Source organism: Danio rerio, chromosome 23, assembly GCF_049306965.1.
Source record: "Danio rerio strain Tuebingen ecotype United States chromosome 23, GRCz12tu, whole genome shotgun sequence".
Lineage (NCBI taxonomy): Eukaryota > Metazoa > Chordata > Actinopteri > Cypriniformes > Danionidae > Danio > Danio rerio.
In genome coordinates, this window is record NC_133198.1 from 48,438,859 (window position 1) to 48,455,299 (window position 16,441).

The following is a 16,441-nucleotide window of genomic DNA, read 5'->3' on the forward strand; positions in this document are numbered from 1 at the left end:
AGATATTATATATTCAAATACATGAATTTAAATGTTTTTTGGTTTGTTTTGTGATTGTTTTAAAGATTTACACTTCAATTGAAGTCATTTATAAAACAGGAAAGTTTAGTTCACATTGAGCACACTTTTGCTTATGTATATGGTACTTTACTAATCACATAAACCAATTTAAAATATGTTTTCCTTTACAATTCAAGTTCTCTATAATAGAATAAAATAATACATAAAAATAAGGCGTGTTTGCATAAATGCTGGCAGTTTTCCGACGCTCCCTAAGGTCTCTCCCATATAAGGGCTGCCGTTTAGAGACCGTCTATAAATTGCGCTCCTGCAGGCGGAACGCGCACTCACTCACACAGGGTCAAACACCGAGACTGACACCGAGCCGACTCGCCCTCAGGTAATACCGCTGCAAACGCACTCATTTACTGGAACTGTGTATTTTACGTTAAGGTTTCCCCGTGTGTCCTTTCACGGTGCTAACCGGGCGCGGCCACGAGAACTTTTGAAGTGAATTGAATTCGACTTGCTTCCTGAATGAAATCGCTGATCTGAGATCGGTTGTACTAACAGACATCACGCTTGAGCCTATAGATACTGAACGCGAATTCTGATCTGAGATTTGACAAACTTGAGCTCGGTGTAGTTTCATTATGGAAAAGTTTGCAGACGGTGAGGCGTTCTCTGGAGACTTTCAGTTGAACAGACTCTGTCAAACTCAATCAGATTAAAGTCTTAAATCGTTTTCTGAGGTAAGTTAACCGTTAAAGCGAATGACCTTCACGTTTCCGGTGGAACCGTCACCTATTATGAAACATTAGTAGCTGTTTTGCGTCAGAACTTTACGTTTTCACATTTTAGCTTGTTCTTCATATTTGTATATATAAATAAGTATTTTGTCTTTTAAATGCAAAATGTGTGCACGATTGACCGTGATTTTTAATATAAAACTGGAAAAAAATATTTAAAATTAGTTTAGATCTAATTCAGGGTAAAGTCCGTGCTTATTTCGTCATAATGTGGTTATTTAATAACTGATTGTTGCGTCATGTGAACGCGCATGTATAGAGCTGTGTTTGTTTCAGGGTCACGCGCCCCACGTTCATGTGCGTGATAAGATGTGCTCTGCATTGATTGCTGATTGATTTGTGTAATCTAGTCGTTAACGTAATAAAGTGCTCGTCGAAATATTAAACCTATAATGCCATTGCTAGATCAAGTTTAAAGATATTAGTGTCTTGGGAACAGGACTGGAGCTTGACATTTCAAATGGGAGCTTTGCTTGAGCATTGTCTGAACTGAAGATGAGTGCAGTTTAGTGTACCTTAAAGATGGACCGCTTTGAGTTTCAGAGTAAAGCACTTGTTGTTTCCCTTGCTCATCTGCCGCTGCTAATGTCAAAAATTGAACAAATATGTAGCATCTAATTGAATTGGAGCATCTGATGCAGATTGTTAATGTGCAGAATTGAGGTAAAGTTGGTTTTATATTCGCATATTCAGACTTTTTACTTTTCTGAAATGATATTATTATTATTATTATTATTATTATTATTATTATTATTACTTGCTAATTCTAAATCGTGAATTCATATAAGCAGCCAATGACTATCAAAGTACAGCATTGTTCAGTCAAAAATAGTGCTGATTATGTTTTCAAGTCATTTACATGTGATTTCAGACCCTATATTCAAATTAGCGTAGTAAATAATATAGGGAATGTTAAATGAAGGAATGTGCGAATATAAAACCAACTTTACCTCAATTATGAACAGAGCAGAGCTGAACCAGTGTCCTGTTTAAGGGTTTCTATAAATGTACGCGTATGCTCTTATAGTGGAGTACAGTGTCATGCAAAGGTCAATGTTGAATACAAAGGTCAGAGTTCAGCAGGCTTTGTAAAAGGTCATATAGAGGTATGACAGGGATTTTTACACACACACACACACACACACACACACACACACACACACACACACACATTCTCCCAAGGTCTTCAGTGTGTTCTGCTGTAGCCCCACTATTAATAGCATAGAAACCTCATACTGTATCTGGATCAGACAGCTGAAGTCTGTATATACAGTATGTAGGTGTCTGTGCAGATTTATTGTGACCTTTTAAATAAAAAAAAATAAATAAAAAAATGTATGTGTATGTATATGTATGTATGTATGTATGTATGTATTTATATATTTGTTTTGATTAACTCTATTTGATAATCTATCTTCCTTAACATTTTTCCGTAGATATGTCCAAACCTGTTCACTGTCTGTTTATGCTTTATTTTTTTCCTATTTCTCTCTTTCTTCTTTATCTTTCTATATTCGTCTTTCTATATTTCTCATGTATTTATTACTGCGCTGGGGTTTAGCGTCATATAGTTCACATCACACCTTTTGGACTGATTGCATGTATTCATGGTCTCTTAAGTAAAATTGCTTTTTATATCATTTCAATAATAAAAAACCCCACTATTTCTGATCAGAGTGACCTCAAACAGCTGATGTACGTTTCAGAGCACAGATGAGGGCTGATGTTTAACTGTGGGGTTTATGATTTATTTAATCCTGTTTCTGTCTTTCAGGATGTCCATTAGTAAGATTCACGCTCGTGAGATCCTCGACTCCAGAGGAAACCCCACCGTTGAGGTCGACCTTTACACCACTAAAGGTAAACGCACACATCTATAGCAGTGCTTGAATGAATCTGTCCATCTAATAATCTCCTGATGAAGACTCCGTAAGGGAAGACATCAGCCACTGCTCGACACCTCGCTCGTCAGTAAATCAGAGTTTTTGTTTGAATATTTTTCTGCTGTGTTCAGGGCGTTTCCGGGCTGCTGTTCCCAGCGGTGCTTCCACTGGAGTTCATGAGGCTCTGGAGCTCCGCGATGGAGATAAAACACGCTACCTGGGAAAAGGTACATGAGGACACACACTTAAGTTCAAATTGCCTTATTGACTATAGTAAAAGCCACACATAAATGTGTTTAATAATTAGGTCAGAGTTTGGATTGGGCTGATAGACAATGCCATCACTGATGGCCAATAGACAACATGATGCTAAGCCGGCGTTACGATCCATCGCCGCGCCCCCATCGCAAACCTGCTTGCAAAAAAAACACACTCAGGACATGTTTACACTAATACGTCTTAGTGTTAAAATGGCATTTTAGAACGAAAATGATCCCCATCCACACCGTGTTTTACCTAGCATTTCTGAACAGCCCTGCTGAAAACACACACACACACACACACACACAGAGCCACACGCTGTCATGCGCTCCTCTGAGCTCCAGGCAGAGAGTAGTGCACATCGGAGAGTTTATGAAGGATGTTTCGCTGGATTGCGTCTTACTACAGTTGTTAAATGTAATATTCAAACATCCCAAGTGTCCTGGAAGGTCCGGGATTCTCTATGCATTTACGGGACTCATAATCCCCGCAAACGAATGATAATCTCCCAGAAATTGCACGTCTCCCTCTCGGTCCTTAAATAAGTTGCGCACCCTTCTCAACCCAGGATCCCTCCTCGCTCTTTAGACCCCCCACCCATACCCCAACCCCCACTTATTGACTATGCTATCGTCCATCGTACAATGTCTAATGTGAAGCATCGCGATGCTAAATTGGTCGACATCGCCCAACCCTTGTCAGAGTAGTAAGATGCAATAAATGAGTTGCAAAAACAGTCTATCTCTAATAATAATTTTAATTCTATACCAGGGGTGTCCAAACTCGGTCCTGGAGGGCCGGTGTTATAGAGAGTTTAGCTCCAACCCTAATCAAACACCCCTGAACCAGCTAATCAAGGTCTTACTTGATATACTAGAAACTTCCAAGCAGGTGTGTTGAAGCAAGTTGGAGCAAACATATGCAGGACACCGGCCCTCCAGGACTGAGTTTGGACAGCCCTGTTCTAAACAGTGTAAAGATGGCACAGGCAAATTAACTTGAATTAAATATTTCAGCTATAGCCTTAATGTCTAAAAAATGAATGCCTAACATTATAAAATGTGAATTAGGTCAAGGTGAGAAGTTGAAAGTTACAGACTCTAAATGTTTACACTTAAATTATTATGATATAAATTATATAAAGTAAAATGTATATGAAATAATTTATGTAAATCTAAGGATGTAAAAAGACAGTTTAATGGGTTAACCATTTCATATAGTGTGTGTTTGGCGCATGAACGAGACAGACTCTAATTATCATTGGTGTGTGTTTAAGGTACCCAGAAGGCTGTGGACCATGTGAACAAGGACATCGCTCCTAAACTGATTGAGAAGGTAAGCTGGAGATCATAGTGATTGCATGTCAGTAACTAGAGGAACTGCAATGAACCGGATCTGCTTTGAGGTCCTGAATATTTCTTGCATCACGTTGAAAATTCACATCTTTCATAAAAGGCATATTATGAGCATAAGATGTGCTGCTCCTGCTTGAGCTGTATACTGGCCTTTATCACAAATATTACTTTGACCCAACATGAAGTTGTTGTGTGCGTATTGTTTTAAACGTTGCTTTAGACTGAGCGACAGTCTGGTCCAAAATCAATAACAGATCATTAAGATCCAAAAACATCTGAATGGCATTAAACATAGATTGTTCTTTTTACTTTTTTGTAATAAACATAATTTCATAAGGCATGATTTATAAGGACAGGGCATAATTTCATCATTGCTTGATTCATTTAGAAATTTTATTGCAAAAAGCGGCTTGTTTCTGAAACAAATTGATCAGGAACAGACCGTGTAGGCCATTTTAAAGAGACTAGTCACCAAGTGTGTCACAAGTCACAAGTGTCACTAGTCACAAGCCTGCGTTTGAGTGAAGGTTTCGGCCGTTAGATCGCCCCCTGGGGGCTGGCTGCAGTACAAGTCATAAAGCCCGCCTCCTCCGTGTTAATGAAGGAGACTTGAGCCCAAATAAAAAAAAATATTACACTTGCAATAAAATGTCCCGAAAGATAGTTCTGGTGGATTAAGGCACTGGTTATTGTGCTGAAATAGGTGCAGATCTTCATTTTTGTAAACAGTTTGTTTTTAGCAGTAATTTAATGCTGGGCGTGTCATCGTGATTGACAGCTGTGATTGACAGTTTCTCAAAGCAGCGCGTCTGAGCTTCGGCAGGAGACTAAAGTGTTATTATTCGATTTCTGTGTTATTTTACCATGACAAAATGAGTTCAGCAGTAAACTACAGTTTCTGACATACATGATCTGGTGGAACACTGTTTATTCGCTAAGGTCAGGGCTTTATTTAGTTTGCTGATACACGCCTAACCACCCAGATAGCAAAATACACTCGGGCCAGTTCCGGCTAGATTCTCGCCTGCCGGAGACTTACCCCTCAGATCTGACTGACTACCTCTGCTGGACCTACTCCGGATGCCTGGACTCACTGCCCGATTCCAGCCCGAGTCAATTGAGCCAGATGCAGTGGCCGAGCGAGCCGGCGCTGCCGCATGTGAGCCGGAATCAGCCCGCGACGCCGCAAGTAGGTGATGCACTGCGGCCCGGAGCTGGCGCGATTGAATATATAAAACCCTCATATTTGTTAACGTTATTACATCCATTTGTGTTGATATGACAGCAAACGCATGCTGAGCAGTTCGGGGGGCGTGGTTGATTTTACATAAAGCGTTTGGTTGGAAGCTCGACTCCGCTCATTTTCTGCGGCTCCTCCTCTGGCTCCATCAGACAGTCCTTCTGCGCATGTCTGGCTCCAATTTCAGCAGTCTTTTGCGACAGTTTGTGCCCGTCAAGCAGGTGTTTTGCCCTCAAGGCGTTCAATGGGAAAAGGGGCTGTCGCGTCGTCCATATTTTTTACAGTCATTGCTCGTCACCCAAAAGTGGACCTAAACTTCTGAGTTATTCTTGTTGAACTCGAGATGCACTAAATGTTAGGAGGGGGAAGCAGCCATTGCAGTCCATGCTATTTTTCTGCTATGGATCTCAATGGCTGTTTGTTTCAGCACTCTTCAGAATGTCTTTTAAACTCCAACAGGTTTAGACCAAGTGGAGGATGACTGTTTCTGTTTTTGGGTAACCTGTGGCTTTAATACACTAGAGCAGCGGTTCTCAAACTTTTTTCATCAAGTACCACCTCAGAAAAAAGTCTCTCCAAGTACCACCATAATGAGCAGTATTGAAATGCAGTACCGTAGCAGACCCAGGAAAGCAGCTACAGCTCTGTACAGTTCAAAAACGATGCAGATTAATTCCTATTAATAAGAATATCATTGTCAGCCACTTTAAACTTAAAAAATAGTTTAAGCATTAATACTGCAAGGAAGGAAGCCCACGTACCACAGTTTGAGAACCACTGCACTAGATAATTTGCTTTAACCTGGTCTCCTCATCTTTGTCTGTGAACAGAAGTTCAGTGTCGTTGAGCAGGAGAAGATCGACAAGTTCATGCTGGAGCTCGACGGCACCGAGAACAAATGTAAATCACACACCTACACTATTTCAACAAATATCAACTTCTGCGGTTCCTCTGTATTGGTACTATAGTTATATGCTAGATTTCTGAGATGCAGTTATTATACATGAAATCTTTTATATTTGCATATAAATTGAAATTAATTTTTGTAATTGTTTTTGGGTTTGATGATTGTCTTGCATTGCAAATTTAGTTTGAAAAATAATAAAGGGAGGCTAGGAAAAAAAGACTGTTAATTAGCTTATTTGGGCATTATTTTGTTTTATTTGGCCACTATTATTTGCTTCAACTATAACTGCTGTAAAAATACTAATTTTATTTAATTTGATTCAAGAACCAGTTAATTAGCAAATTCCTGAGGGCACTGATATATAACCACATACATCAGGGGTGTCAAACTGCATTCCTGAAGGGCTGCAGCCCTACACAGTGTCCCCCCAACCCTGCTTTAACACACTTTTCTGTAGGTTTCAAACTAGCTTAATGCCTCCATTGATGCGGTCAGGTGTGTTTGGAGTTGAAACTAAACAGTGCAGAGCTGCGGCCCTCCAAGAACTGGGTTTGACACCTCTATACATGTATATGCAAAGATGTAGTATTTTAATGGTGTGTGTGTGTGTTTTCAGCTCAGTTTGGTGCGAACGCTATCCTGGGTGTGAGTCTGGCTGTGTGTAAAGCCGGCGCCGCAGAGAAAGGTGTTCCTCTGTACAGACACATCGCTGACCTGGCTGGAAACAAAGACGTGATCCTGCCCGTGCCTGTATGTGACACACACTACACCTCTTTCCGTCTGTCCTCTGCATTTGCATTTACGTCGGTCCATCCTCCATGCATCTTTCTCTCTATCAAACCTCTTCATCCGTCTATCCATCTGTCTGTTTTCAGTGGTCTCTGTTCTCTTCATCTATTGGTTTGACTTTATTCCATCCATCAGTAAATGTCCTCCTCTCTGTCTGTGAGCTTAACTCTCTCTCTCTCTCTCTCTCTCTCTCTCTCTCTCTCTCTCTCTCTCTCTCTCTCTCAATTTATTTGTACTTTTCTCCATCCCTCAATCTGTCCATTTTTCCTTTCCATCACTCTGTCCTCCATCTGTCCATTTGACTCCATTCTTTCTGTCCAGCACTCAGTCCATCTTTTAAAGGGTCTTTCTACCCTATTCTCCATCACTCTATTTGTCCTCTCCATCTGTCCTTTCCGTTGGTATTTCAGTGCTTCTCTTAATCTGTCAGTCTTTCCATCTGTCTATTTCCCTCTCTCTACAACGGACCGTGCATGTCTCCTAATCAGTCCATTTTTACTTTCCATCTCTCTCCATCCTCATCTGTCCTCTTGTTTCCATCCTTCTGTTGGTCTTTCTCTCCACATCTTATGATCCTTCTCTCCATCTCTCTCTCCTTCAGGCCTTTAATGTGATCAACGGCGGTTCTCACGCTGGTAATAAGCTGGCCATGCAGGAGTTCATGATCCTGCCTGTGGGTGCGCAGAACTTCCACGAGGCCATGCGGATCGGTGCTGAGGTTTACCACAACCTGAAGAACGTCATCAAGGCAAAATACGGAAAAGACGCCACCAATGTGGGAGACGAGGGCGGCTTTGCTCCCAACATCCTGGAGAACAACGAGGGTACGCTTGTATTCACGCTACTGTTAATCTCTGTTTCAAATATTCCCCAAATGTTTAACAGCTAGGGCATTTTCACAGTATTTCCCCCTCCTTCTGGAGGAAGTCTTTGTTTTATTTCGACTAGAGCAGGGGTGTTCAAACTCGGTCCTGGAGGGTCGGTGTCCTTCACAGTTTAGTTCCAACCCCAATCGGACACACCTGGGCTAGCTAATCAAGCTCTTACTAGGCTTTCTAGAAACATCCTTGCATGTGTGTTGAGTCGAGTTGTTTCTGGAAAGCTTAGTAAGAGCTTGATTAGCTAGCCCAGGTGTGTCTGATTAGGATTGAAACTAAACTTTGCAGGACACCGACCCTCCAGGACCGAGTTTGGACATGCCTGGACTAGAATAAAAGCAGTTTTTAATGGTTTTAAACCCATTTTAAGGTCAATATTATTAGCCCCTTAAGCAATATAAGTTTTGGGGAGTCTCCAGAACAAACCACTGTTATACAAGGACTTGCCTAATTACCCTAACTTTACCCAATTACCCTAGTGAATCCTTTGAATGTCACTTTAAGCTGTATAGAAGTGTCTTGAAGAATGCCTAGTCACATATTTACTGTCATGGCAGAGATAAAATATTAGTTATTAGAGATGAGTTATTAAAACTATTATGATTAGAAATTTGAGGTTTCTCTGAAACAGAAATTGGGGGGAAAAATATACGGAGGGCGAATAATTCAACTGTATATTTGAGACTATAGTTGAGCTTCGTATGAGCCAGACTTTAAATATATAATAGTTAAAGGATAGTACAGTTCACAACACAACTATAAAGATACTGAGGATTGATATCAACACTTTCATTTTTATTTTATTTTTTTATTTATTTGCTTGTTTATTTTTTGCGAACGTAGGGCATATAGCATAAAGCTAATTTGCAGCCCTTGTCCCTGGTTAGGCTTTACATTAAAAAAATAAAATAAATGAAAACAATCAAGAATAAAACGCAATACAGCAAACACACACGCATACATGCAAACATACACACAGAGCCACCAACATAAAATACAAGTCAATCTGCATAAAGAGAAGTGTAAACGGGACCAACCTGAAAGAACGATACTTAATGCTCACACTGCTGTAAAGATTTCAACCATTCTTTCAGCTTTACAGAAAAAAACTGGAAACATCAGGATTTTTCCCAGCTAATAAACAATAAAACACTGACAGCCAATCAGAATCCTGTGGAGAATTTACAGCACGATTTAAAGATTCAGACAACACCGTAGAAAGCACACTGATGTTCAGCTTTTTAAGCTGCGGTCACACTGGACTTTTCTCCCAATAGACTTTCATTCATACGCACATAAATGCAAGAGGTTTCACAGGTTGCTGTTTTGCAAAGATCAAGCTTGGTGATGAAAGCGTCCAATCGAGGATCAAAACATGACCTCTCTGGACAGAAATTTTAAAATGGACAAATCGCTCGCCTTTTTTTAAATGTCTAATTCTGTTTAATCCCGCCCCTTTTTACAGCTTCTTACAACAGAATTTCGCAAACTCAAACTCCAGTGTGACCGCAGCTTTATGTCATTATTTAAAGATGATGTTGATCATGCAGTTGGTTATTTTATAGGAAATAACGATTAAAAAAAATAAGGAAAGTTCTGAAAGTCAGGCTAGAAAATTGAGTTCTAAAAATAAGAGTAGCAGAGGAATCCAGCACTAGTTTGTGTGTTAGAAATGTCAATGTACACACTGGTTTTCAAAGCACATGGTTTGTATACAATTCATATAAGATTGTCTAAATTATTTACTGACTTGTGCAATTTATTCTTTTTAGATATTTCCAAAGTCATGTTAATTTTTTTTTTTTTTTTTTTTTTAATGCACTAGTTTTATTAGCCATTTTCTTTTGTTTGTTAGATTGAAGTTGGGTTAATTGGGCAGGTCATTGAATAACAGTATTTTGTTTGAGAATTTCTTAAGGGGGCTAATAGTACTGACCATAGTATTATTATTATTATTATTGTCCCCAGTCAAACTGAAATTTTCCAAAAGAAATAGAATAGGAAATGCATTGAACATACGCTTGCCTTGTTAAACTGAACCTGGGACTGAAAACAAATTCTTGGGGGGAAATGAAGATTGTTTTAAAGCCTTTTAATCACTAATGGAAATTGACTATTTTTTGACGTGTGTGTTGTGCAGCTCTGGAGCTGCTGAAGTCTGCCATTGAGAAGGCTGGATATCCAGATAAGATCATCATCGGCATGGATGTGGCAGCATCAGAGTTCTTCAAGAGCGGGAAATACGATCTGGACTTTAAATCTCCAGACGATCCAAAGCGTCACATCACCGGAGAACAGCTGGGAGATCTGTATAAGAGCTTCATCAAGAACTACCCAGGTAGACACACACTCTTATGTGCATACACATGCACAAATAAAACGCTTGCTCATTTGTGTACTCCCAAACAAACACACTGTTATACGTGCACAAGAACCCACCCACTTGCTCTTAGACATACACACTTGCACAAACTCAAACACACTCGCTCATACACAAAAACACCACACACACGCACCTGTGCACTCCAGTGTGTTCACATACACATGCACTCACTTACTCTTATACGCTCACAAACACTCACTCTTACACAAGCACACACCCTTATACAACCACACTGACTCACTCATGCATGCGCACACTAACACGGATCTATACACTCGCACACAGACACCTGCATAATGCAGGCACACATTGTAGATGTACACTCTGATACGCACAAACTGACTTGCCCTTACATACGTACTCATTGATTTTTGCACACACACTCTAATATGTGCACGCACTAATACACAGACTTGCTCTTATACACACACATGTACTCTTTCAATGCATGCACAGTTTATATGTGCACAGACTTACACGCACAGATCTGTTTACCTGCTGTTTTTTTTAGTCCAGTCCATTGAGGACCCGTTTGACCAGGACGACTGGGAGAACTGGAGCAAGTTCACTGGGTCTGTGGACATTCAGGTGGTGGGAGATGATCTGACCGTCACTAACCCCAAACGCATCCAGCAGGCCTGCGAGAAGAAGGCCTGCAACTGCCTGCTGCTGAAGGTCAACCAGATCGGCTCAGTCACAGAGTCCATACAGGCGTGAGTACAGACTGAACGCAGACAAAACTTTATAATTCCAAGGTGAAAATGTGTGCGTGCATCTATTTGTTTGTTTGTTTGTTTGTTTTTTATTACCCTCCGCCAAATTTAATTTTCCAAATTAAAGTTCAATATTTTAATATAATTTGAAAAATATATTTTATATTATAATGTATAATCATTTTTTATTGTGTTTTTATTATTAAATTGATTTTATTTATTTTATTTTGTTAATTTTTATTTTGATAAATATATAATTATATTAATTTTTTACATGTTTTAAATGTATTCAATTTATTTTACATTAATAAATTAGTCTTAGTTTATTTTAATTTTTTTTAAATAATTCTTATTAAGTTAACTTAATTTTTTATAATTTTTACATTTTTTTTTGTTTTTTATTATTAATGTATTAAATTTATTTTACATGAGAATTAATATATAATTAATATTTGTATATAAATATAATTTAGTTTAATAAATTATTTTAAATTTATTTAAATATATTTAATTAATCTGTTAATTTTATTTGAATTAACTTAATTTATATTATTTTTACCTTTTGTTATATTTATTTTGTAATGTAGTACATTTTTTACATTTTTAAAAATATTTATTTGATTTATTAATTTTATTTAAATTTTTAGTTTTTTTTTTATTCTTTTGATTTAAATTTTATATACATTTACATTTGTTTTATATTCATTTTAAATGTATTGAATTTATTTTATTAATTTTTCTGAATTTTAATTAACAATAATGAGTTATCTTAATAAAATTTTAGATATTTTAGCCTAATGAAATGGGGTTTGGTTCCTTTTTTTTTATTTTTATTTTTTATTTTTATTTTTTTATGAAATTTGGTCATTTGACAATGTAATCTTGTGTATTTGAGTATACTTTTAGGTGTTCATATTTAAATGAAATATTGAAAATTGTGATAGTCCTTCATTAGTTTGCTAATAGCCTCCTGGTGGAGCTGCATCACAGAGCCTATGTTTATCTTTATAATGATGATGGTGTTTGTTTGTGTGTGCAGCTGTAAGCTGGCGCAGTCTAACGGCTGGGGTGTGATGGTCAGCCATCGCTCCGGTGAGACGGAGGACACGTTCATCGCTGATCTGGTGGTGGGACTCTGCACAGGACAGGTAAACCTCCGCTGCTTCACTTCTGCCTCTGCAGCTCCATTTGAGTGAGTCTCATCTAATGCTGCTTCTGTTTCTGTGAGCAGATCAAGACCGGCGCCCCCTGCAGGTCAGAGCGACTGGCCAAATACAACCAGCTCATGAGGTCAGTCCTGATGTCAAACACTCACACACCCCTCACTTTAAAACCGCATGTTTTGATGTTAACATACATTTTTAAAGACATTTCCAAGCACTTTTTTTTTTTTTTTCTTGTGAAGATTTTCATTTATTAATTTTCTAAAACTAGTTTATCGTAAATGAGACATTACTAGACTCGCACAGAAACTGTGCATGTTAAAACCCCATAGATTTGAGTCCCTTCGTTCAAATCTTTTTTTTTTTATCTTTTTTTAATATAATAATTAAAAAATATTGAATATGCATGTTTAGATTACAAATTGTATTGTACATAATTTAAGTAATTCTATTTTAGTGTATTCAATACGAGACCAGCTGTAGTCAAACAAGTGGTTCTGAATGAATGTTGATAATGAGAAATTATTATTATTATTATTATTATCATCATCATCATCATCATCATCATCATCATTTGTCCGCTCTTGCACAATCAATTTATTTATTTTTATTTTATTTTTTGAGAATTCTGCATAGAAATGGCAAAGTCCATATTCATTGTTGCCCTGGATATAACCCATCTCCACACGCCAGCAGTTTAATGGCAGTACAGTAGATCTGTGCATCTCAATCTCACGTTTGTTTGTGTTTGTGCAGGATCGAGGAGGAGCTCGGCGACAAGGCCAAGTTTGCAGGAAAAGACTTCCGCCACCCCAAACTCTAGAGAAGCAGCTTCTGTCCGTGTCGCAGCAGATCACGTGTGTGTTTTTGGAAAAAAATAAAACTAAAAAAAGTGAAAGGAAAAAATGAAGTGTTTGTGCTGTAGTTTATCACCATACATTGACTTTTATTGAACAAATCTGCAATTTTATTTTTGAAAAGCGTGCATTGAAGAGTTGAACTCGTCTGTAATATTTTAGTTGTGGTTTTCGTCAAACACATTTTAAACATCTAGTTTAAGAATATTTATAAGACATTAAACAGGATGAGGTTTGTTTTTACATGACAAAGAAATTTTTTTTTTTTTTTTTAAAGCGTTTAAAGTTTTTTTTTTATTTTCTTAATTGTTATTAGATTTGAGGTTGACTATTTAAAGGGATATGAATGGTTCACTAAACACAATAAACTCCAAGGTATTGAGCAAGATTATTTTGAGGTGAGCTGTCTTTCAAGAATAAAAAGTATCCAAGAATAAAGTAATGTTCCTGAAATTGAGTGCAATATTCCTTTTAAAATTGGGTATAACCCGGGTGCGAATTACAGGGGGTTTTGGGGGGATGGATCCCACCAATCAGTCTAGGGCAGAGGTGGGCTAACTAGAGCCCGTGGGGCACATGCGTCCCACTGAACACTTTCATCCGGCTGCGAGGGAGTTTCTAAAATGCTGCTTCTGAGTAACGGTTTGGTTCAGAATTAGTAAATTTATGATGCAATACAAGTGAACGCCATGTGATGGCAGCATTGCACACAGTACAGTTAGCGCAGTTTGTTTGATAAGGGTTGCGTCTGAAATCTGCAGGAAGGTAGATCTCCAGGAACAGGATTGGCCACCCCTGAGTTAGCGCAACCAGTCGAATTAGAACACACTCTTGGATATTAAAATGCACTCGACCATTACTGACTGAAAATGAGTCGAGCAAAAAAAAAAAAAAAAGAAAGTTGACCATGTCGTGTGTTTAAGGGAGAATGGACAACAACCCACTAACGTCACTAACCCCAAACGCATCCAGCAGGCCTGCGAGAAGAAGGCCTGCAACTGCCTGCTGCTGAAGGTCAACCAGATCGGCTCCGTCACCGAGTCCATACAGGCGTGAGTACAGACTGAAGGCAGACAAAACTTTATAATTCCAAGGTGACGAAATGTGAGCGCATCTTTTTATTTTTTTTTTATTTTTATTACCCTCTGCCAAATTTAATTTTCCAAATTCAAGTTCAATATTTTAGTATAATTTTAATATATATTATAATGTATAATTTTATTTTGTGTTTTTTTTTTATTAAATTGATTTATTTTATTTTAGTAATTTTTATTTTGATAAATATATAATTATTTATATAATTTTTTTACATGTTTTAAATGTATTCAATTTATTTTACATTAATAAATTAGTCTTCGTTTATTTAAATTTTTTTAAAAAATATTTAATTCTGTTTTAAGTAAAAAAAAAAAAAAGTTGACCATGTCGTGTGTTTAAGGGAGAATGGACAACAAAATACTAAACAAAATCAGACAAAGTGGTAATATGCCAAGGAAGTATTGCTGTTTTTAAAGACTACAACTCAAGTCAGCGTTTTTCACGCAGACGTTCAAATTCTTTTTAATGAGTTAAAATTATTTTTTTCTGTTAGACAATCTTTATTTTATTCTCCACTATAAAAATTATATTTTGTAAGGGATTATTTTATTGTTTCATGATGATTAAGTAAATATAAGTAGCAGTGCAAATTAATTTTACTTGTAAATATGACTCCGTAATAACTATAAAAATAAAAAAAAAGTGACGTGTTTCTGTCTGATATTACTTGTTCCATGCACACTGCCACTAAAAATAAACATTATTTTTTGGAAGGATTTGACATGAGGCCCTTCTCTTGGTTTGCAAAATTTGATGTGGCCGTCGGGTCTAAAAAGTTTGCCCACCGCTGCTGTAGGGTGTATGCTGAAGCATGCAGGACTTTTAATTTGTCCGTAACTTGGGTGAACTGTATGCCATTAGAAAATCAGCGCGTTTAAGGTTTGTTTTCTTCAAAAATCAACCATCTTCACTGCCTAAATGATATCCAATGTAAAGGGGGTCTCGGATTGTACAAGAAGCACTGCATTAAGTTACGTTTTTCCTTGCCATGTCTCCAGTATTTACTCCAGTATTTTCAATGGTGTACCGGTGCTCATCTGCTGGTCCTTACGGGCGTTCTAAAATGAATGAAACTAAATGAATGCTGAAGTCTATTTAACTGATTATATTTTAATTGCATCACAACATCCATGCTGTAACAGGAACCGGATAAAATTTAAAGTCACAATCCCCATTTCACTGGAGGTTTATCAGCATGGGAAGCTCTGCATTTACCCTACTCAAAGAAAAATGTTTGCATCTACATTTAGCCTGAAAGTAAAGTCAAATAAGATTCAGAATAATGCTTGTAGTCTCCCCTACTATAATATCTGAAATGGCCCATCAGAGAATACAATAAATATCCCTCAAAATGCTGTAAACTTAAATATATTTTAATAATAAACAATGTAATTTAAAAATAAATACGTAAATGACTGAAGCATGTATTACACAAACTAACCCAAAAATGATGACCTGCTGATCGTCAATATACAGGGGCGGACTGGGACTAAATATCAGCCCTGGCACTGTAGCCACACCAGCCCATATTACCACACCGACACAGCCCCATCCATGGACACACACATTCACTGCTTATATTGGTGCACAGATGGTGAAATAATATAAGCAGTACCTTATGTAATATATATTTAAACTTTTAATGTATGTGACTGAAACAAAAACAGCCCATTTATAACAAATATATACACCAATCAGTTGATTCATTCATTTTCTTTTCGGCTTAGTCCATTTATTAATCTAAGCCTTGCTAAAAAAATTCAGCTTAAACCAGCCTAGGCTGGTTGGCTGGTTTTAGCTGGTTGACCAGGCTGGTTTTAGAGGGGTTTTGGCCATTTCCAGGCTGGTTTCCAGCCATTTCCAGCCTGGTTTTAGCTGGTCTGGCTGGAAAATGACCAGCTAAATCCAGCTAAAACCAGCTTGACCAGCCTGGTTTAAGCTGGATATAGCTGGTTTTGGCTGGACTCCCAGCTTGGCTAGGCTGGTCAAGGTGGTTTTAGCTGGTCATCTCTCAGCCTGTCCAGCTAAGACCAGGCTGGAAATGGCTGTAAACCAGTCTGGTAGTGGCCAAAACCCCTCTAAAACCAGCCTGGTCAACCAGCTAA

General features: G+C 37.9%; 1 protein-coding gene across 2 annotated transcripts; it reads left to right on the forward strand.

Moving 5' to 3' along the window:
- The first annotated feature begins 293 nt into the window (after positions 1-293).
- Positions 294-13,287, forward strand: eno3 (enolase 3, (beta, muscle)). Of its 2 annotated transcripts, none has more exon segments than NM_214723.2 (12): positions 294-400; positions 2,584-2,669; positions 2,824-2,919; positions 4,230-4,288; positions 6,379-6,448; positions 7,072-7,205; positions 7,846-8,068; positions 10,263-10,460; positions 11,017-11,218; positions 12,258-12,366; positions 12,450-12,508; positions 13,138-13,287. In NM_214723.2, coding segments are annotated over 11 exon segments (1,302 nt in total). In that variant the 5' UTR covers positions 294-400; position 2,584; the 3' UTR covers positions 13,205-13,287.
- Positions 13,288-16,441: the final 3,154 nt, after the last annotated feature.

Excerpts from the sequence above, each read along its gene's own strand:
- eno3 (XM_073938167.1), top strand. The coding sequence starts at position 2,585 with ATGTCCATTAGTAAGATTCACGCTCGTGAGATCCTCGACTCCAGAGGA. Across the intron at positions 11,219-12,257 it reads GTCACAGAGTCCATACAGGC|CTGTAAGCTGGCGCAGTCTA; the intron begins GTGAGTACAGAC and ends TTGTGTGTGCAG. Across the intron at positions 12,367-12,449 it reads TGGGACTCTGCACAGGACAG|ATCAAGACCGGCGCCCCCTG; the intron begins GTAAACCTCCGC and ends TTCTGTGAGCAG.